This window comes from Zootoca vivipara, chromosome 13 (genome assembly GCF_965207765.1).
Source record: "Zootoca vivipara chromosome 13, rZooViv2.hap1.1, whole genome shotgun sequence".
Taxonomy (NCBI): Eukaryota; Metazoa; Chordata; class Lepidosauria; order Squamata; family Lacertidae; genus Zootoca; species Zootoca vivipara.
Genome location: NC_142596.1, coordinates 38,868,129 through 38,890,158, shown reverse-complemented (window position 1 = coordinate 38,890,158; position 22,030 = coordinate 38,868,129). Strand labels below are relative to the sequence as shown.

General features: G+C 44.3%; 2 protein-coding genes across 5 annotated transcripts in view; one reads left to right on the top strand and one right to left on the bottom strand.

The window, feature by feature from the left end:
• Positions 1-3,026, top strand: part of PDXDC1 (pyridoxal dependent decarboxylase domain containing 1) — a 37,049-nt gene extending 34,023 nt beyond the window's left edge. For all 3 annotated transcript variants that reach the window (XM_035130836.3, XM_035130837.3, XM_060282756.2), the window contains exon 23: positions 627-3,026. In XM_035130836.3, the coding sequence (XP_034986727.2) occupies positions 627-880 (254 nt within the window). In that variant the 3' untranslated portion in view covers positions 881-3,026. The remainder of the gene's footprint in view (positions 1-626) is intronic.
• Positions 2,909-19,995, bottom strand: NTAN1 (N-terminal asparagine amidase). Of its 2 annotated transcripts, XM_088656559.1 has the most exons (11): positions 19,172-19,321; positions 18,858-18,932; positions 12,950-13,052; positions 12,799-12,864; positions 10,984-11,092; positions 10,349-10,422; positions 9,259-9,312; positions 8,153-8,206; positions 6,346-6,443; positions 5,919-6,032; positions 2,909-4,252 (listed from the first exon to the last, which is right to left on the bottom strand). In XM_088656559.1, the coding sequence occupies exons 1-11, from the start codon at positions 19,250-19,252 to the stop codon at positions 4,073-4,075; spliced, it is 1,008 nt and encodes a 335-aa protein (XP_088512685.1). In that variant the 5' UTR covers positions 19,253-19,321; the 3' UTR covers positions 2,909-4,072. The 2 variants fall into 2 exon arrangements, with proteins under 2 accessions (XP_088512685.1, XP_034986729.1); XM_035130838.3 differs by lacking the exon at positions 18,858-18,932 and having other exon boundaries at positions 19,172-19,995.
• Between the last annotated feature and the right edge of the window lie 2,035 nt (positions 19,996-22,030).

The following is a 22,030-nucleotide window of genomic DNA, read 5'->3' as shown; positions in this document are numbered from 1 at the left end:
GTCCCAGTAGAAGCCATCCCATTGTCCCAATGGGATGTTTTATAAGCTTGGAATGCTGAATCCCGTCCCACTTCCATCGTTTTCTCTCTCTCTTTTGCTGTACATGCCCAGAATCACAAATATGCCCAGGGCATATCTATCTACAAGATCACCTTACCTCATATATGCCCACTTGATCACTTTGATCTGTGCAGCTGGCACTGTGACAGGTGCCACGTAATACTTACATATTTGTAAGGAATCAATCTTTTATGGTGGAGCAGCACCTAAGCTTTGGAACTCCCTGCCTATTGACACCAGGCAGGCACCTTGTCGATGTGTTTTAATCTGTTTTTAGTTTGCTGCGGATTTTATTGTACTTTTTGCTGAGTGTTTTTCATAGTTGTTTTTACCGATAATTTTATTGTTTTGCTCTTTGTAAACCGCTTTGTGGATTTTTTTTTAAACAAACAGCATAATTTTTTAATGAAATATATAAATAAATGTCTACCACTGGTGCCCAATCAACCTTATGAGCTAGCTTGGTTTTCCATCCATAAATTCCCAACTGTGGAAACAAGCAGGCAGCATTTCAGACCTTGCCGTCACTGCGTAGCGCTAAATCAAGTGTGTATATTTTGCCCCAGGACAAAAGCTGTTTAGAAGGTCCTTGAGGAACTCGGATGGGTTCAGTGAGACCAGCTCGGTGAGTCACATTGATGATCTGGAGAGAGCAGAGCAGAGACCTGCTGCAGCTCCCCCTGCTGGGCAAGGTGATTCAAAACAGCCAGACGAGAACAAGCTTCCAAACCCGGAAAGCGCTGAAGATTCCCGGGGTGACAAGGCGAAGGTCCTGGCAAATGACTGCACTACATCCGAGGAACAAGAGAGTCTAAGATAAAATCTAGACGCTGTGCATTTTAAGACTTTGTACAAAAAAATGCACTCCCTCTCTAGCAGGGGCAGCCTAATGATGCATTTAAAATGTGAACAGTGCCACAGTTAGTACAGTAACGACTACTGTTAAACTTGTGATCGACTGGAGATTTTTGCACAAAGTTTAGTGGAAGAAGTCTTTTCTCCCCGCCCCACCCTCTTTCACCTTCTCTGCGGGGGACATCACCCTGGTTTTTCCTGTACACTTTGTCATTATTGCTTTCGGTCCGGCTTACGTTCACATTGCCCAGGTGGTAAACAGCAGTTTGTTCGCCACTGAAGTTTGCAAATGCAGGATACAGCTTGTCTCCAGCTGGCATCTTAAAGAATGATTTGCTGCTGTAATTTTCAAGATGCTCTACCCAGACACTTCCCTTCAGGTTGGAATGATCAATTGCACTTGGTGCTATGTGTTTTTGTAAAAAAGAAAAGGTTCTAACTGTTTAATAAATCTACCAACTGCTCACTACCTTATTTTCAAATACCTATTTTTAGAGGTAAATCTATAGGCACCCCTCCATACGGTTCCCTTGGTTTTATGAATAGCCTTTAAAAAAAATCTGAAAGTTTGCTTCATGTGTACATATGTAAGTGATTGAGCACCACTTTGGGCAAAAGTTTCGCAGTCCAACTGAGGCCAACATTCCTCTTGTAGGAGTATTCCTCACCATGGCTGCTGGGAACAGATATCCCACACTTTCCTGCTTCAGGCCCAGTTAGGAGACAAACCCAAGCTTTGTTTAGAGCAACAGAAAGTCACCCCCTGATCTCTTTGACACCTTTCAAAAGGTGTTCGTGAAACACTTTTGAGCTGACAATGTTGCATATCTGTGATGTTTCCTGTACTGCTATCCTGGATTGTTCTGATTTGTAGTTTACATTTGCTAGATATTGTAAATACCCAGAGAAATTGTTAGGTTATTTACACTGCTGCACTATTTAAAGAAATGAGCTAACTTTTTTCTTTAATCAAAGAGAAAATACTGTATTCAGAGGCCTGTTTCATCCCCCTGTTATAATGCATTCACTTTAGTGATTGCTTTAATTCTGTTCCTATTGACCTTGCATCTTTTCATAGGGTAAGAAATCCTAGGAGAGAGTTGATGTGATCAATCCCCAGGCCAGTCTTTGATCAATTACTTCAAAATCCATAGTTTTTGTTTTTTAAGGGGGATCGATCCCCTTTTTCCTAAAGGACCTTTCCTGGAGTTAATAGCTTCTCCTTGAAATGACTGGTAACGAACTACCGCCTAATTCTACGCAACCCGGCGGTGTTAATCCTATACTCGCACGGATACTGAATGGCAGTTTGCAAGGGAATATTACACTGATTATATTTTGCCTTCCAAAATAAAGCAGTGGCTACACACAGGCACAGAAAATGAACATTCAACACAAGAGGAGTCCCACCACGTCATAGTGGAAGAAGTTGCTTGTCTGAACCTAGAGTGGAACTGCTTTGAAACTCAAGTAACCAAACACATAGTGAAAATACATAAAAGCCGAAGGTCAGACTGAAGGCAAAATGCACCTAATTTCCCACAAGATAGTAACTTGTGGTCCAAGTTGCATTAGCAGTCAGTTATGTGTGCCAGGCGTGGAGAAGGTAGATGGTGTGAGGGAATCGGGAGAAGTTCAAGTGATGGTCGTTGCAATATCTGGTTTGGTCCTTGGCCCAAGGAAGCAAATTTCTTTGACAACAGGCTTGTAATATCCTTCAAAGTCTTTTCTTTGCTAGTGGATTTTGATGAGCAAAATGCATTGGGTATCGCCTTGGTGTGTAATGAGGACTACTGTTAAGTGTACTGTTGATTCGTTCTTTAAGGAACTGGGAATCCTTAAAAAAAGAGACAACCTTAATAGGTTAGCTTTGTTTAAATAAGAACTGGGGTGTTTTGTTTTGTTTTTAAAGTACAAATTCTCGTCTTCCTTGGCATTTTATTTGGTAAAATGAATATTAACTTGGGGTTCACTGAGGAGAAATTGGTTGAAGTTATAATCGTTAATACAAATTTTAATGTTTTTATATTGTTAAGCCAGCAGTTTTGCTGGGATACAGACCTAATTTAGATACTTCCCAAATGCTTCAATAAAGGTTCTTCAACTTGTTAGTATCTGGGTTTGTGTCTAAGTTTTCACATGTAAGCAGTTCGAGAGGAAAATAAACTTTCATGTTCAGGCGCATGTCTATCTTCCTGCTACCCTGAAAAGGGTTTCCCATTCATATCCATGGAATTGGCAACTCCCATCATCCCTGACCATTGGCCATGCTGGTTGGGGTTGATGGGAGTTGAAGTCTGCAGGGACAAAAGTTACACATCCCTGTAAAGTCACCTGTCAATCACTGTATTGGCAAAAGCATGTTACCTTTCTCTTGTGTACAATTTACTTCCCTTAGATAAGTGCAGATTGCTTTTCTGAGCATCGATTTGAGATCTTTCCCCTTAAGGCCATAATTTTGCTTTGGGCTCCAGTTCCTTCTGCAGATAGCTGTGCAGTGAGTTCCTTGCATGCAGGCAAACTGCTCCCCAGATTGCCACAAATAATCCAGAGATGTTGTATACTAGCCGAAAACCCACCTGTTTCAAATAAAGCTATTAAGGGGGGAAAGCAGCACTGGGCAACTGGCTCGAGCTGGCCTTTTAATTTTTGGCAATGCCCCAGACCAACCTTACAGTGGGGGGCACTTAAAAAATGAGGGCTGGACCCAGAATTACAATGCTATACACAGCACTGCAAGCCTGCCATTCGTGGCTCGGGGAAAGAGGAGAATGACAGAGGACTCTTAGCTCAGAGCTCCCACAAATCCAAACAGCACCCCGGAACTTGGGAAGGATGTGCATATCTGAAGGATATTGCACCCTCCTCAGTGGCATTACAGGGAGGCCTGCTTTATACCTTGATTCCCACACAGATAGAATCTCATCCAGTAAAAATATAGAAACCTTACGTATCTTTGTTATTGTTTGAGTCTTTGAGAACTTTTTCAGGATATGCCGCTGTGTAAACAGGGTCGGCTTCCACAGTCTTGTTTCATTTTAGCAAAAAGAAAAAAAGCTATTCATTGAAGTCACGTTCAGTCTCTGCCATCCGGAATGGCTGTTCCTCCTTTGGCACAATACACATCTTCAGAGTCTCACTTGGACTCTTTCAAAAGTCACACCTGGTCGGAAGAGACCTTCTCCCATAGGCCACTCTCGTTTTTCCTGTACAGCCAAGGTTTTCTGCTAGGAAACAGTGTCTTATCTGGAAAGGGATGCTCTTTTAAGTACATCAGAGTCGCTCTAATGTGGGAAACAAAGTGAGGCGGTTCAGCCAGAGGCGACGTCGAGAGATTCTGGAAAATAAACCGCAGAGTTAAAATACAGCATCGCTACTTCTACCTATCCCCACCACCACCAGAAAGCATCAGAAAGACCTGGAGATCCCTATCCATGGGTTAGAACAGGCATCCCCAAACCGCGGCCCTCCAGATGTTTTGGCCTACAACTCCCATGATCTCTAGCTAACAGGACCAGTGGTCAGGGATGATGGGAATTGGTAGTCCAAAACATCTGGAGGGCCAAGGTTTGGGGATGCCTGGGTTAGACTGTCAGACTAGGGCTGGAGTGACCTAGGTACAAATTCCCCATTTGGTTATGAAGCTCACAAAGTGACCTTGGACCAATTACACACACTTAGCCTAACACAGGATTGTTGCATTGTTAGGGTAAAGTGCTTTAAATGGGGATGCCTTTGAAAATGGTTCAGAAGCTTCACCAAGAACAGAAAGTCAGCTCCCTGGCTTTTGACAGGCTTGAGGCAAACAGATCATGCAACACCCATTTTGTTACAACTACGGTGGCTGTATGCTTCTGAGCCCAATTCAAAGTAGTGGTTTTATTTTTATTTTTTATTAAATTCCTATAGGTTTTCACCTATAAAGCTTACAGCTTATACCCCAATATATTCTGAAACACCTCTCCGGATATAAACTTACCCAGAACTTCTGAGGCCTTTCCCCATATCTCTGCTCTTCAGAATAGTGACAAGAGAGGGCCTTTTCAGTCGTGGCTCCCCACCTGAGGAATGTTGTCCCCAGCAAGGTCCGCCTGGCACCTTTGCCAACAACTTTCTGGCCCTGCCTTTCCCCTCAGGCCTCTTTCTAGACCAGGGGTCAACAACCTTTTTCAGCCGTGGGCCGGTCCACCGTCTCTCAGACCATGTGGTGGGCCAGACTATATTTTGGGGAGGGAAATGAACGAATTCCTATGCCCCACAAATAACCCAGAGGTGCATTTTAAATAAAAGGACACATTCTACTCACGTAAAAACACGCTGATTCCCAAACCGTCCGTGGGCCGGAATGAGAAGGCAATTGGGCCGCATCCGGCCCACAGGCCTTAGGTTGCCTACCCCTGTTCTAGACTGAGATCATGTTCATAGAATCATAGAATCATAGAGTTGGAAGAGACCACAAGGGCCATCCAGTCCAACCCCCCGCCAAGCAGGAAACACCATCAAAGCATTCTTGACATATGCCTGTCAAGCCTCTGCTTAAAGGCCTCCAAAGAAGGAGACTCCACCACACTCCTTGGTAGCAAATTCCACTGCCGAACAGCTCTTACTGTCAGGAAGTTCTTCCTAATGTTTAGGTGGAATCTTCTTTCTTGAAGTTTGAATCCATTGCTCCGTGTCCGCTTCTCTGGAGCAGCAGAAAACAATCTTTCTTTTGTTCTTTTGTTTTTGCTGCGCTGTCAGGGCTTCCTGCAGCTGTTGTTTTGTTTTTATGTTACAATGTATTAATATAAATATTTTTTAATGTGCCTAGCTCACTTGGGAGAGCTTTGGGTAACAAGTGACTAACAAATCCAGTATTTTGTTTGTTTCTTTCTGTTTTTGGAAGGGGGGGGGGACAACCTCACATAAAGCCATTCGCCATCTTTCCCAGGAGGAAAGACCCCAAGTTTCTCTGGGCATTTCATTGGGACCCCGCCACCATCTTGTTCATGAGGACCAGTTACCTGCAAGATGTGCTGATCATCCTGGGCTAGCCAGAAATCCACATGGGGGAAAGGCATCCAAAAGTAAGGGCCGATACACAGTTGTTCCTTTCTCGAGTCGTAAACGTTAACCATCTACAAAACAGCAATTTCCGAACAGCGTGTTAACCCCCCCAAAATGAAAAGGCAGTGGGAGAGTCATGTATGTATTTATCTGGAGGCTTTGCACACACGTACGCGCACACACAAACACAATTCCTGTGTTTGCCGATGCTAAAAATAATAGTGTTTGGGATTCTGATTTAAAACTCCTACAGTCCACACTGCAAACTGAGCGCCAGCTTTAGAAACGCCTGTGACGCAAGGCAGGCAAATGCCGCAAGAAGTTACGTCCCACCAGCAATTACATTTTCTAATCTCCTGAAAACTGAAGCACGCGTCTTCTTACCTTGGCTCCCGTTAAGATACTGGCAGACCGCAGATCCACATCGGGCCCCTTGTCTGGAAACGTTGCGTGGAAAATCTCTCCCGTTTTAACATTCGCAGCTGGAAAAGCAACGTCGGATCACATGGAAAGGCTGTCGCACAGAGGGCAGGGGCAAATTTGCCCCCTGTTGCTGCAAACTCTTAGGATGGAACTAAAGCCCACAAGTTAAAAATCACATGAAATAAGATCCAGATTAAACATTAGCATCAGCTTCCTAATGGAAGCCGTGGAACAGGCGGCCTTGGAAAGTGGTGGGTGCTCCTTGGTTAGAGTTTTCAATAGAGGTTGCTTGGCAGGGACGCAAAACCATTGATCTCGTGCATCAGTTGTGGGTTCAACTAGGTATTTTAGATACATGTGAACTCTCATGATTCTGTATCCCATTGCAGTCATACTCAGAGTAGTTCCACTAAAAGTAATGGACACAAGCAGCTTATGTCTCTTAATGTCAATGGGTTTACTTTGAGAGGAACTTTCCCTTCCAGATCCATTTCAATCAAAGTTTGCCCTGTTTGGACATACAGCTTCGGTCAGCCTGTATGATGATATCTGCCAGGAGACAGATAGGGGAAATGTGTCCCTGTTAATTCTCCTCAACCTCTCAGCAGCTTTCAATACCATCGACCATGAAATCATTCTGGAGCGGTTGTCCAAGTTAGGGATGGGAGGCACTGCATTGTGGTGGTTCCAATTCTACTTGGATGGACTGTTTGGCCCTATGGATATAATTATAATTATAATAATTATAATAATTAATTATTTATACCCCGCCCATCTGGCTGGGTTTCCCCAGCCACTCTGGGCGGCTTTCAACAGAAATATTAGAATACACTAATTTCTTAAAGATTAAAAGCTTCCCTAAACAGGGCTGCCTTCAGATGTCCTCTAAAAGTCTGGTAGTTATTTTTCTTTTTGACATCTGGTGGGAGGGCGTTCCACAGGGCGGGTGCCACTACCGAGAAGGCCCTCTGCCTGGTTCCCTATAACTTGGCTTCTCACAGCGAGGGAACCACCAGAAGGCCCTCGGCACTGGACCTCAGTGTCCGGGCAAAGTGATGGAGGTGGAGACGCTCCTTCAGGTATACTGGGCCGAGGCCGTTTAGGGCTTTAAAGGTCAGCACCAACACTTTGAATTGTGCTCGGAAACGTACTGGGAGCCAATGCAGGTCTTTCAAGACCGGTGTTATGTGGTCTCAGCGGCTGCTCCCAGTCACCAGTCTAGCTGCCGCATTCTGAATTAATTGTAGTTTCCGGGTCACCTTCAAAGTTACAGGGAACCAGGCAGAGGAACTTCTCGGTAGTGGCACCCACCCTGTGGAACGCCCTCCCACCAGATGTCAAAAAGAAAAATAACTACCAGACTTTTAGAGGACATCTGAAGGCAGTCCTGTTTAGGGAGGCTTTTAATGTTTAATCGATTATTTTATTTTATTTTTTGTTGGAAGCCACCCAGAGTGGCTGGAGAAACCCAGCCAGATGGGCGGGGTATAATTAATTATTTATTATTATTATTATTATTATTATTATTATTATTATTATTATTATCTGAACTGGGCCTAAAATTAGAACAAAGTCCAGGAAATGTTTTAATATCTGATCTGGTGAAAGCAGACAATATACCTACCAGAATAGGATCTTCTCCTTTAGCAAAAAAACAAAACCAAACCCTGGCGATTTCAAAAGGCAGAGTGCTTGAACCTCTCATTAAACCATCTGCATCATTTTTAGTCAGCTTGATAAATTGACACCAATTGTGAACGTTACTCACCAATTCCATAAATGAATGGCAAATGTTTCCCTTTCTCTTGCCGGTCATTTAATTCTGTTATTTAAAAGAGAGAAGGAGAGAGGAAAGGAGAGAGATAACAATAAAACCTCTTCTTCTTCCAACATGGAGCTTGGGAAGAAACAGAGATAAAAGTCCCTGCCAGGTATACACAAATACAGTCATACCTCGGTTTAAGTACGCTTCGGTTTGAGTACTTTCAGTTTAAGTACTCCGCAGACCCGTCTGGAACGGATTAATCCATTTTCCATTACTTTCAATGGGAAAGTTCGCTTCAGGTTAAGTACGCTTCAGGTTAAGTACAGACTTCCAGAACTAATTACACTCATACTTCGGGTTAAGTACGCTTCAGGTTGAGTATTCTGCGGACCCGTCTGGAATGGATTAATCCACTTTCCATTACTTTCAATGGGAAAGTTCGCTTCAGGTTAAGTACACTTCAGGTTAAGTACAGACGTCTGGAACCAATTGTGTACTTAAACTGAGGTACCACTGTATAGGACTCATAAAATATTCATTCAAATTTGTGACATCAGTCTGGGGTTGGGAGATGCTACTTTTAAGGATAGTCTCCCCGCAAGGCGACCTGAAAGTCAAAGAAACGCAAAAATACAATGCGGAAATCCTTCTCCAGAACAGGGACTGGGATCTGACATCAACATGGATGACTATAGTTGCCACTTGCATACCATACATTTAAAGCATGATACTGCTTTTAGCAGGAACAGCTTTTCCCAAAGGATCCTGGGAACGGAAGTTTGCTAAGGGTGCCGAGAGTTGTTAGGAAACCCTTATTCTCTCACGGAGCTGCAATTGCCAGAGTGGTTTTTCAATCAATCAAAAAATCAATTGATTGCTCTTCCCAGGGAACTCTGGGAGCTGTAGCTCTGTGAGGGAATAGGGGTCTCCTAACAACTCTCAGCACCCTTAACAAACTACAATTCCCAGGTTTCTTTGGGGGCACAAGACACAGCTGTTTAAAAGTGGTGCTTTAAATGAACGGTGCGGATGTGGCAAGAACACCTTAGGCCAGGCAGCTGAGAAGATGGGGAGCAGAGGAAGGCTACCCATTTGAAACAGTTACATACCTGTCGCACAGAAGGTCACTAAATGGACATTATCCTGCAAGCGGTCAAACGCTCCTAGGAATAACAAGAGGGGAAAGTGTGAGACCTGCGGAACAGAAGGAGATACTTCCAGGCTACATAGAAAGAGTTCTTTTTTAAAAAAGAAAAAAGGCAACATTGGATAAAAATCCTACATTAGTCCCACTCAAAGTAGACCCACTGAAATTAATGGAAATGACAGGTGCTGGCCTATTTATTTCAGCGGTTATCCTGAGTGGGAGCTGGTTGACTCCAAGCCATGCTAATAACCAATTCATTCTACTTTAAGCAGTCATGGTTTCCCCAAAGGATGCTGGGAACTATAGCTTGTTAAGGGTGCCGAGAATTGTTAGGAGACCCCCTATTCCCTCACATAGCTACAATTCCCAGAGTCGCTTAACAATCAATCCCTCTTACAAGGAAACTCTGGGAATTGGTGCAATCAGGGCTTAAACCTTGATTGAAATGGGAATTGGTGTGGCCTCAGAGCCCTATCAAGAGGGCTTGTAACTCTCATAAGGCTCATAACTCTAGGGCAGACCTTCTCAACCTTGAATCCCCAGATGTTGTTGGTTTGCTAGCATGGCCAGTGGTCAGGGATGATGGGAGTTGTAGTTCAAGATCACCTGGGAGCCCATGGCTGCTCTAGGCTGTCCACTCGGGCATCATGCCAAACCTCTGTAGCAAAAAAGGGGGGGGCAAACCATAGTTTGCAAACCCGCTGGAAACTGTGCTGTTAGATTCTAGTTTGCCAGCGGATCAAAAACCATGGTTTGCCAGCTCAGCCATCACGCCAGGCCACAGTTAAACGTCCTTCCACCGCTTGATGCAACGTCTGAATCAAGTCTCTGTGGCACAGCAGAGGCTGAGCAGCATCCCCAGTGGGCAGGGCTTAAGTGCCATTCATTCCTCTTTGTCCCTCCCCATGGAGGACCCACATGCAGGATTTGGTGTGAGCCCTTGAGCTATCCCCAACAGCGCAAACCTCTCATCAGCTCTGCAAGCTTTACCTGCATCCAGTCGGAATACTAAACCTTGACAGAGGGAGTAGGGGGTGGGAATGCAAACTTACTCAGGAGCTGATTGGTAAGTCGCTGGGATAAGTGCCTGTCATCGCTGAATCCTCCAATCAGGTGTACTTCCAACCTAACAACAGGGACGGAAGCTGGAGATATAACCTGTTATCACCGGTAGATTAATCAACTAAAGCCTTAGTTGAGTGGAATCCACTAAAATTTAGATTATTCATTAATTTGTTTTTACTCTATCTTGATTTTGGCGAATTGATATAATAGAGAATGTAAAATAAATTATTACAGGGTTCTGTCCCACCCCACCCGCTTATTCTTGAGTAGTAACAAACTTATCACAGTTTATTTCATCTCAAATTTCCTTAAACATTGTCAAAAAGGTTTGGAGGCATAGTGGTTAGAGTGGCTAGACCAGGGTTCAAATCCTCACTCGGCCACGATGTTCAGTGGGTGACCTTGCGCCAGTCACTGCCTCTCAGCCTAACCTACCTCACAGGGTTGTTGTGGGGATTAAATGAGGAAGTGGGGGAGACTCATATATGCCACCTTTAGCTCCTTGGAGAAGGTGGGGATATCAAATATAAATAAAATTTCCATATTCATTAAATAACAGTTGATCATCTGCCCTTTTTGCAATTTGCTTGGCAGTCACCAACAGTTAAAGAGAAAAGCTGACCTTCCACATTCCATGTTAGGAGAAAGCACTTTCACTGCATTTGTAATTAACAAAACTTCTGTCTCCGTATCCGATCCATCGCAGTGAGTCAAACAGATAGCCCCGCTGCCTGAGGGAAACAAAAATACAATATGGATGGCTTGCATGTTCCAGGCAATGGCAACTACAGTCTGCAATTGCTGCCCGTATGCTATCAGGTTCAATGTACCTGTATTACTTTAAAAGGTAAAAAGGTAAAGGACCCCTGGGCGGTTATGTCCAGTCAAAGGTGACTATGGTGTTGCAGCGCTCATCTCACTTTCAGGGCAAGGGAGTCAGCGTTTGTCCACAGACAGCTTTCCGGGTCATGTGGCCAGCATGACTAAACCACTTCTGGCGCAACGGAACACTCTGACGGAAACCAGAGCGCATAGAAACGTCGTTTACCTTCCCGCTACAGTGGTACCTATTTATCTACTTGCACTGGTGTGCTTTCAAACTGCTAGGTTGGCAGGAGCTGGGACAGAGAAACAGGAGTTCACCCCGTCATGGGGATTCGAATCGCCGACCTTCCGATCAGCAAGCCCAAGTGGCTCAGTGGTTTAGACCACAGCGCCACCCACGTCCTTGTACAGTCATACCTCGGTTTAAGTATGCCTCAGTTTGAGTACTTTCAGTTTAAGTACTCCGCGGACCTGTCTGGAATGGATTAATCCACTTTCCATTACTTTCAATGGGAAAGTTCGCTTCAGGTTAAGTACAGACTTTTGGAACCAATTGTGTACTTAAACCGAGGTACCACTGTATTGTATTACTTTACAAGGTCCTTAACAATTTGGAGCCAGGATATCTCAAGGACCACCTAAACCCTTACATCTGGGAGCTGCCCCTGAGACCACATAACACCGGTCCTGAAAGACCTACATTGGCTCCCAGTACGTTTCCGAGCACAATTCAAAGTGTTGGTGCTGACCTTTAAAGCCCTAAACGGCCTCGGTCCAGTATACCTTCTGGCGGTTCCCTCGCTACGAGAAGCTAAGTTATGGGGAACCAGGCAGAGGGCCTTCTCGGTAGTGGCACCCACCCTGTGGAATGCCCTCCCACCAGAGGTCAAAGAGAACAACAATTACCAGACCTTTAGAAGGCATCTTAAGGCATCCCTGTTTAGGGAAGCTTTTAATGTTTGATGGATTTTGTATTTTAATATTGTTGGAAGCCGCCCAGAGTGGCTGGGAAACCCGGCCAGATGGGCGGGGTATAAATAATAAATTATTATTATTAATTACTATTATTATTATTATTATTATTATTATTATTATTATTATTTTCTCTGCCCAGTCACTGAGGTTTTTTGGGGATCACTGTCAGAAGCCCATCGTGACTTGGATCTGTGCCTCAGATGTATCCACTGGGAGCTGTGCATTTAATATTGTGAACTCCCTTCCAGTGAAGGTCGGACCCCCCTCCCTACTGAACTTCCAGCAAGCATTTTAACTGAAATCTGATTTCTTTTTTGTTTTAACCAAGTTTTGTTTATTTGCACTGCACCTTCATACAAGAGACTGTTGTAGTTCATCAGTATATAAATTGTTTAAATAAAAAATATGCAGCACTCCAAGCTTTATCTGGAACTCAAAGCCCTCCCTGAGCCACACCCAGAGTTTATACTTTGGTAAGGATGTCCCTCAACTCTTAAAAGGCTTCTTTTCTTCCCAGATACTTGGATGTCATCAGCCAAAATCTGTTATACTTGCAGAAAAACCCTATAAATTAGGGGCATCGGAATCCAGGGGCATAGTTCAAAAGCAGCAAGGTGCCCAGAGCCCAATGACATACCTGTGTGTCTGAGGACCACTAAGTGGCAGGTAGTTGCATCATCCGATCCGAGAATAGAGACAGAAGCTGAGGAAAAAGAAGGAGAAGGAAAAGTGAGGACATGGCAACTATTTCTTAACTTTTGGATGGAACTTCCTTAGCGCCAACCTACCATCCTTAGGAGTGGTGGCTGCAAATTCTCTCTGTTGGACGTAGAGAAGTCCTTTGGGGCCCACCGATTGAGCCGGCTGACCTCTTAAGACTTTGGCTTGTTCCTGTAGAAAATGGGGGAACAAAGTCGTATTTAGGTTCCCAGCTAGCACAACCGTTCCGAGATCAGAAGCCCTCAATTCTGAAGATATGCACCTGCATATCCAGGCAAATGCCTCTGGTCTCCCAACCAGACTCCTAAACTATTTTACTGTATTTGAATGGGAACGTTTGACTGTGTGCTGCAATTACGGGGGTTCGTAGTTAAATCTTTGTGTTGACTGCTTTTTTATATATATTTTGCAAACCACTCAGAAGCATTATTTTGGGACGAGGTGGTCTACAAATAAATAAATAAATAAATTCAGAAAACAAAAATACCCCAAGAGCTTTCCTTAAGAGTTGGAAGGGGCCCTGAGGAACATCTGGCCCTACCCCCTGCAATGCAGGAATATGCAGCTGTCACTTACGGGGATCGAACCTGCAGCCTTGGGAGTTATCAGCACCATGCTCTAACCAATGGAGCTATCCAGTTGTCAAAGCAAACCTTCCAGGCCAAATTACAAATCACTTGGAAGTGCATAGAGGATTTATTCCCATAAACACACCAGGGTGTGACAAGAGTTCAGCCCATGGTGATGTACCAATATTGGGCCATTTTGTGAGGACATGTCAAAAGCCAGGCGCTTCATCCTACGGGCCAAGATGGTGACAACCAGGCATGGGCTGAATTTTCCTCCGTGGAGTGGTTGCTTGCAATAAAATCCAAAACAGGGGTCACGAACATGCTGCCAATGTTGCCACCAGTATGTCTTATGGTGGCCAAGAAAGATCTCAGTCAATATCCCCTCAAAAAAAAATCCACAGTTCACAAGAGACCTTTGGTCTTCTTCCTGCCCAGTTTGTGTTTGCACTGGCTTGGCCTCTCCCACATTGGGAACCTTCCCAATCATGAACTGGACCAACAATGGACATCCTCTTCCATTCCAAATGGAGCAGAGGTACAAAAAGTTCTCTGTAAGAGGTTGGCTGACGTGGGTGCATTCTCCCCCACTGGCGGGGAAAACAAGCCCACACCATATTGCGGCCCTCTTTTTTCTGCTCTTTTAGATGTGGCAGCCATTTTGTGATCTCTCTCCTCTCTCACAAACGCACACATACAGTAACCATTTTGTGGTTGGAACATCGGACTGAAAACTGGGGTACCAATGTTCGAATCCCCACTCAGCCATGGAGCTCTCTAGGTGACCTGGGGCCAGTCACTGCATCTCACGTCTAACCTACCTCACATGGCTGCTGTGAGGATAAAACCATGAACGCCATCTTGCGCGCTTTTGGAGGAATATAAAAGTGAAATAAGCAAGATATAAAAGACATTCCAAAATTCCAAACTTGCCGCCAAAAGGTGGGCGGTCACCGTTATGTACATAGGAAAAAAAAACCTGTTTCTCAAGTATTTCAGGGAGCAGGGGGAAAAATCAGCGAAGGTTTGAGGAAGACACAAGAAGGGCATGAGAAGAACATCTGCAAAAAGAGCAAGTGTGGGGAAATTTGGTTGCATTTTTTTAAAGGGCAGGCCTATGGAGAAAAGCCTGAAAGCAGCCCATGCAAAATAGAAGTTGAGAGTTACCTTACACCAGGGCATTAAGAATAAATTAAAAGTCACAAACTCTCAAGTCATTAACACCATTAACACCAAAACAATGGCCACTTAAACGCACAGCATGTTTGACTGATTTTATTTATAACCTAACTTTTTCCCCTTCATGGATCAATGCCTTGTCGTGGCGAAGGGGCTTGAATAATTCAGAGAAGCTATGAGCTATGCCATGCAGGGCCACCCAAGATGGACAGGTCATAGTGGAGAGTTTTGACTAAACGTGATCCACCTGGAGAAGGAACTGGCAAGCCACTCCAGTATCCCTGCCAAGAAAACTCCATGGACAAAGACAACAGGCATATAAAAGTTATGACGCTGGAAGATGAGCCCCTCAGGTCGGAAGGCGTCCAACATGCTACTGAGGAAGAGCGGAGGACAAGTACAAGTAGATTCAGAGCTGATGAAGCGGCTGGGCCAAAGCCGAAAGGACGCTCAGTTGCGGATATGCCTGGAAGCGAAAGGAAAGTCCGATGCTGTAAAGAAAAATATTGCATAGGAACCTGGAATGTAAGAACCATGAATAGAGGTAAGCTGGATGTGGTCAAAAATGAGATGACAAGAATAAATATCGACATCCTGGGCATCAGTGAACTAAAATGGAAGGGAATGGGTGAATTCAGTTCGGGTGACTATCATATCTACTACTGTGGGCAAGAATCCTGTAGAAGAAATGGAGTGGCCCTCATAGTCAACAAAAGAGTGGCAAAAGCTGTAATGGGATGCAATCTCAAAAATGACAGAATGATCTCGATACGAATCCAAGGCAGACCTTTTAACATCACAGTAATCCAAGTTTATGCACCAACTACCGGTGCTGAAGAAAGTGAAATTGACCAATTCTATGAAGACCTACAACACCTTCTAGAAATGACACCAAAGAAGGATGTTCTTCTCATTACAGGGGATTGGAATGCTAAAGTAGGGAATCAAGAGATAAAAGGAACAACTGGCAAGTTTGGCCTTGGAGTTCAAAATGAAGCAGGGCAAAGGCTAATAGAGTTCTGTCAAGAGAACAAGCTGGTCATCACAAACACTCTCTTCCAACAACACAAGAGACGACTCTACACATGGATATCACCAAATGGGCAGCATCGAAATCAGATTGATTATATTCTCTGCAGCCAAAGATGGAGAAGCTCTATACAGTCAGCAAAAACAAGACCTGGAGCTGACTGTAACTCAGATCATCAGCTTCTTATAGCAAAATTCCAGCTTAAACTGAAGAAAGTAGGAAAAACCACTGGGCCAGTAAGATACAATCTGAATCAAATCCCTTATGAATACACAGTGGAAGTGAGGAACAGGTTTAAGGATTTAGATTTGGTGGACAGAGTGCCTGAAGAACTATGGATGGAGGCTCGTAACATTATACAGGAGGCAGCAACGAAAACCATCCCAAGGAAAAGGAAATGCAAGAAGGCAAAATGGCTGTCCAATGAGGCCTTACGAATAGCGGAGGAGAGGAGGCAAGCAAAATGCAAGGGAGATAGGGAAAGATACAGGAAACTGAATGCAGATTTCCAAAAAACAGCAAGGAGAGATAAGAGGGTCTTCTTAAATGAGCAATGCAAAGAAATAGAGGAAAACAATAGAATGGGGAAAACCAGAGATCTGTTCAAGAAAATTGGAGATATGAAAGGAACATTTCGTACAAAGATTACCATAATCAAGGACAAAAGTGGTAAGGACCTAACAGAAGCAGAAGACATCAAGAAGAGGTGGCAAGAATACACAGAGGAATTATACCAGAAAGATATGGAGGTCTCGTACACCCCAGGTAGTGTGGTTGCTGACCTTGAGCCAGACATCTTGGAGAGTGAAGTCAAATGGGCCTTAGAAAGCACTGCTAATAACAAAGCCAGTGGAAGTGATGATATTCCAGCTGAACTATTTAAAATTTTAAAAGATGATGCTGTTAAGGTGCTACACCCAATATGCCAGCAAGTTTGGAAAACTCAGCAATGGCCAGAGGATTGGAGAAGATCAGTCTACATCCCAATTCCAAAGAAGGGCAGTGCCAAAGAATGCTCCAACTACCGCACAATTGTGCTCATTTCACACGCTAGCAAGGTTATGCTTAAAATTCTACAAGGCAGGCTTAGGCAGTATGTGGACCGAGAACTCCCAGAAGTGCAAGCTGGATTTCGAAAGGGCAGAGGAACCAGAGACCAAATAGCAAACATGCGCTGGATTATGGAGAAAGCTAGAGAGTTCCAGAAAAACGTCTACTTCTGCTTCATTGACTATGCAAAAGCCTTTGACTGTGTCGACCACAGCAAACTATGGCAAGTTCTTAAAGAAATGGGAGTGCCTGATCACCTCATCTGTCTCCTGAGAAATCTCTATGTGGGACAAGAAGCTACAGTTAGAACTGGATATGGAACAACTGATTGGTTCAAAATTGGGAAAGGAGTACGACAAGGTTGTATATTGTCTCCCTGCTTATTTAACTTATATGCAGAATTCATCATGCGAAAGGCTGGACTAGATGAATCCCAAGCAGGAATTAAGATTTCCGGAAGAAATATCAACAACCTCAGATATGCAGATGACACAACCTTGATGGCAGAAAGTGAGGAGGAATTAAAGAACCTTTTAATGAGGGTGAAAGAGGAGAGCGCAAAATATGGTCTGAAGCTCAACATCAAAAAAACCAAGATCATGGCCACTGGTCCCATCACCTCCTGGCAAATAGAAGGGGAAGAAATGGAGGCAGTGAGAGATTTTACTTTCTTGGGCTCCTTGATCACTGCAGATGGTGACAGCAGTCACGAAATTAAAAGACGCCTGCTTCTTGGGAGAAAAGCAATGACAAACCTAGACAGCATCTTAAAAAGCAGAGACATCACCTTGCCGACAAAGGTCCGTATAGTTAAAGCTATGGTTTTCCCAGTAGTGATGTATGGAAGTGAGAGCTGGACCATAAAGAAGGCTGATCACCGAAGAATTGATGCTTTTGAATTATGGTGCTGGAGGAGACTCTTGAGAGTCCCATGGACTGCTAGAAGATCAAACCTATCCATTCTTAAGGAAATCAGCCCTGAGTGCTCCCTGGAAGGACAGATCGTGAAGCTGAGGCTCCAATACTTTGGCCACCTCATGAGAAGAGAAGAATCCTTGGAAAAGACCCTGATGTTGGGAAAGATTGAGGGCACTAGGAGAAGGGGACGACAGAGGACAAGATGGTTGGACAGTGTTCTCGAAGCTACGAACATGAGTTTGACCAAACTACGGGAGGCAGTGCAAGACAGGAGTGCCTGGCGTGCTATGGTCCATGGGGTCACGAAGAGTCGGACACGACTAAACGACTAAACAACAACAACAACTTTTTCTCCATGGAACATACATGGCTCTTCCCCTCATTGTTTAATCCCCACAACAACCCTGGGAGGTAAGAAGAAGTGGTATCTGAAGAAGTGTGCATGCACACGAAAGCTCATACCAAAATATAAACTTAGTTGGTCTTTAAGGTGCTACTGAAGGAATTTTTTTATTTTGCTTCTACTACCTACCTGTACCTGGGAGGTAAGGACGCCTAGCGAGCTTCGTGGCTGAGTGGGGAACTGAACCCTGTTCTCCCAGAGCCTAGCCCTCTAGCCACGGCACCGCACTGGCTCTGTATTTAAGCTAGAAGACACCACCTTTTGGGAGAATTCCATGCTCCCTGGCACTGCGTTCCAAACACCTGTCTCCCTGTGCATATTTGCTCAAAAGTAAGGCTTTGGGGATGGGGTGGCGCTGTGGGTTAAACCACCGAGCCTAGGGGCTTGCCGATCAGAAGGTCGGGCGGTTCGAATCCCCGCAATGGGGTGAGCTCCCGTTGTTCGGTCCCAGCTCCTGCCAACCTAGCAGTTCGAAAGTACGTCAAGTGCAAGTAGATAAATAGGTACCGCTCTGGCAGGAAGATAAACAGCGTTTCCATGCGCTGCTCTGGTTCGCCAGAAGCGGCTTTGTCATGCTGGACACATGACCTGGAAGCTGCACACCGGCTCCCTCGGCCAGTAAAGCGAGATGAGCGCCGCAACCCCAGAGTCGTCCGCAACTGGACCTAATGGTCAGGGGTCCCTTTACCTTTAAGCCTGTGATCCTTTTCTACACCAGGGGTGGGTATATAAAAAAAATAAGCTTTCCAGACGCTGCTGAACTACAATTCCCATAATCCCGTAATCGCCAATAGGCCACTTACAAGCACAAGTGCACACACACTTACCTGAGAGTCATTCCCATTGAACTCGATGGGGCTTACTTCAGAGTAAGCATGCACATGATTGCACTGGCGTTGTTTCTAATATAAAAATAAAACTCCCATAGAGTTCAATGGCGTTACTTTCCAAGGTGAGCGGTGCACAGAGATGCAGCCTCAGAAGGGCACCACCAGAGCAGAGCAAACGAAAGACATTTCATTTTATTTTAAACACCTGCATCTAAGCACGCCCCCGCCAACTCGCACCCTCAGCCCTTGCCCTCCCCCCTTTCTTCTCTCTTCTCTTAATGAATCATTCCTATAATCAGCTCGCAGCTCACCTCCAGCTCCGGGAAGGTGTAGATCAGCTCCCTCGTGGGCTGGGACAAGCGGACCCGCTCCCCATTGACCAGCAAAGGCATCTCGGGGAAGCGTCCAGCGAAGGAGCCGCGGAACTTCCTGCCGGGGACTCTCAGCTGAGCGCCACGCCAGGAGGGCGAGGGCAGACCGGGCTGCAAAGGGCGCTGGGAAATGTAGTCCGCGGGCGCATTGGGAAGAGGGTGGGGCGACGTGGGAGGAGGAGGATCGGGGGGAGTCCTTGGGGATCAGGGGAGAAGATTTAGCGTCTATTCCAGCCCGAGGGCTGCTTTCATCCAAGGTCAATCTTCGGGGGGCCGCATAGCAGCGGTGGGCAGGGCCAAAAGCAAAAGTGGACAGATCAATGCATTTCTGTATTATAGGCTACAGCTCCTCCTCCTCTTCTTCTTCTTCCTCTTCTTCCATGCCTAATACCTTTTAAAAAGCCATTTGTGTGTGCATAAGCGCTCATGCCATAGCTGTCAAGTTTTCCCTTTTCTCGCGAGGAATCCTATTCGGCATAATAAGGGAATTTCCCTTTTAAAAAAAAAGGGAGAACTTGACAGCTATGGCTCATGCACACCGTCGCATCAGCGGCATGTTAAAATATATATGACATACGACTATTAAGATTTATTTAATATTTCATATCCCGCTTTCCTGTTTGGATAATAATTAGTTTTCATCGAAAAAGATAGGTATGAAAACGAAGGTCAACTTCACCCAAGAAGGGGTTCGTGGATAACGACGAAACTCTCAAAAGGCAAATGGGATTGTTGTACATTTGGGAAAAACTGGCCCAGGTGATGGAACTCAGAGCAAGCCCTCAAATTGCCAGGTCCTTAATGCTAAGGGAGTGTCATTAAATTACAAACTGAATCCCGGTCTTTTTTTAAAATTTAAAAAAATACTTTTTTTTTTACAAAACAGCTATGTTGCACGAGAGCACCAAATGCGATATTACTGACAACAACAACAATAATTTTATTATTTGCACCCCGCCCATCTGACTGGGTTGCCCCAGCCACTCTGGGTGGCTACCAACAGAGTATACAAAAATATACTCTGCATTCCATAAGACAAAAGCACACAGAGCATCATGAGAACGACAACGAATTTATAGCAGCTAGGCGCAACATAGCTTATCAAAATTGTTATAGTATTACATGATCTCACACACCTCAATTTGCTAGTGTGTGCAAATGAATCTCCTCTACAGCTTGTCCCTTATTCTTAAGCATCCTTTGCAAGACCGCCTTGCATCAACAGGCCTTTTCAACAGGACAAATTTTATGTGACTGGCCAACTCCTTACTGACCTTTCTTGCTTTCTTATGTCAGCTGCAATTTTTATATGCGCTCTATACCACTTTGACATTTTCTATACAAGTTAGTGGCATATAAAATATTTTTAAATAAAAGCTATGCCCCTCCCATGTCTTGCTTTTGTGGGGGTTTGGGGTGTTTTTTTTTTGTTTTTTTTTTGCACAAGTGCCTGTGCTCTACAGCCTGTGGGCTGTTTTCAGACTCACCTCCTGCCCCTGAGAAAGAGGAATAGCTGGCAAGCAGTAAGCAGCTGCTCAAAGTGTTCCCTGGAGCTGGCTAACTGCTATTTTTCAGTCTTCTTGCACATGGGAAGGGGTATAATCACAACCTGAGTTATTATGCAATAACAATTATACATCATGAAAACTTAATATAGTGTTGAAACAAAATAAAAAAATTCCTTCCAGCAGCACCTTAGAAACCAACTAAGTTTGTCATTGGTATGAGCTTTCGTGTGCATGCACACTTCTTCAGAATGTGTGCATGCACATGAAAGCTCATACCAATGACAAACTTAGTTGGTCTCTAAGGTGCTGCTGGAAGGATTTTTTTTATTTTGTTTCGACTACATCAGACCAACACGGCTACCTACCTATACTGTAACTAGTTAATAGAGTGTGTTGTATGTAGATGGAAACGAGAATGGGGAAAATGCAAATTATTTTAATAGGTATGAAGGATAGAAAGGTATGTAGAAAGGAAGGTAAAAAGGAGGAAGAACAGGCCTCAAGTTGCATAACTGATGAGTTTAAATCATTATTGGCAAACGAACTGAAAGAGTTTGAAGAGAGGACAATAGGAAAAGTCAAAGCCACTGGACAGATTTTAATGAAACCACAGAAGGGAAACTGAATGCAGGAGTCACTATTATAGCTAATCTGATCAAGGTAAGAAATCCTGGATAAGATTAATGAAATGTCAAGCTCAGTTTAAAAAAGAATAGATCTTACGTTTTCTTAGGGTTGCCATATTTTTAAAAAGTGAAAATATGGACACCAAAATTGTTGAGTGGTGTTGTTTTTAGGAGCTTTTCCTGCAAAATCTCCTAAATTTTTCATGTTTTTCCAAGAGTTTAGAAGAAAAACCTTCTGTTCTGAAATGTGTTGCCATACGTCTGGGTTTCCCCAGACTCCCCCCCCCCCCCATTTGCAATAATTCCCCCTGGGCGCCATTTGCAACGTCCGAATCCCGTATACATCTGGGGAAACCCGGACATTTGGCAGCACTCGTTTTCTGAAATAGGGGGGGGGGAACACCGCAAGTTGAGAAACAGGAGAATCTTAAGGCAGAAATGAAAAAACACCAACTTGCATAAAATTGTTCTACTGGTCCTTTGCCTTCTTTCATCACACAAACATTGTTGGTTATATTTTCAGCAGCTGCAAAGTTCCACAAATTCTTACGCCACAATTCAAGACAACAGATAATTCTTCCATATATTTTTGGGGGGCAATACAAAGCCTAGCAGCTGCTAGAAACCAAGTTAGCAAAAAGAATTGTTTTAGACTCTAAAATTTA

Excerpts from the sequence above, each read along its gene's own strand:
- NTAN1 (XM_088656559.1), bottom strand. The coding sequence starts at position 19,252 with ATGCCTTTGCTGGTCAATGGGGAGCGGGTCCGCTTGTCCCAGCCCACG. Across the intron at positions 18,933-19,171 it reads ACACCTTCCCGGAGCTGGAG|AAACAACGCCAGTGCAATCA; the intron begins GTGAGCTGCGAG and ends TTTTTATATTAG. Across the intron at positions 6,444-8,152 it reads GCCATTCATTTATGGAATTG|CTGCGAATGTTAAAACGGGA; the intron begins GTGAGTAACGTT and ends TTGCTTTTCCAG.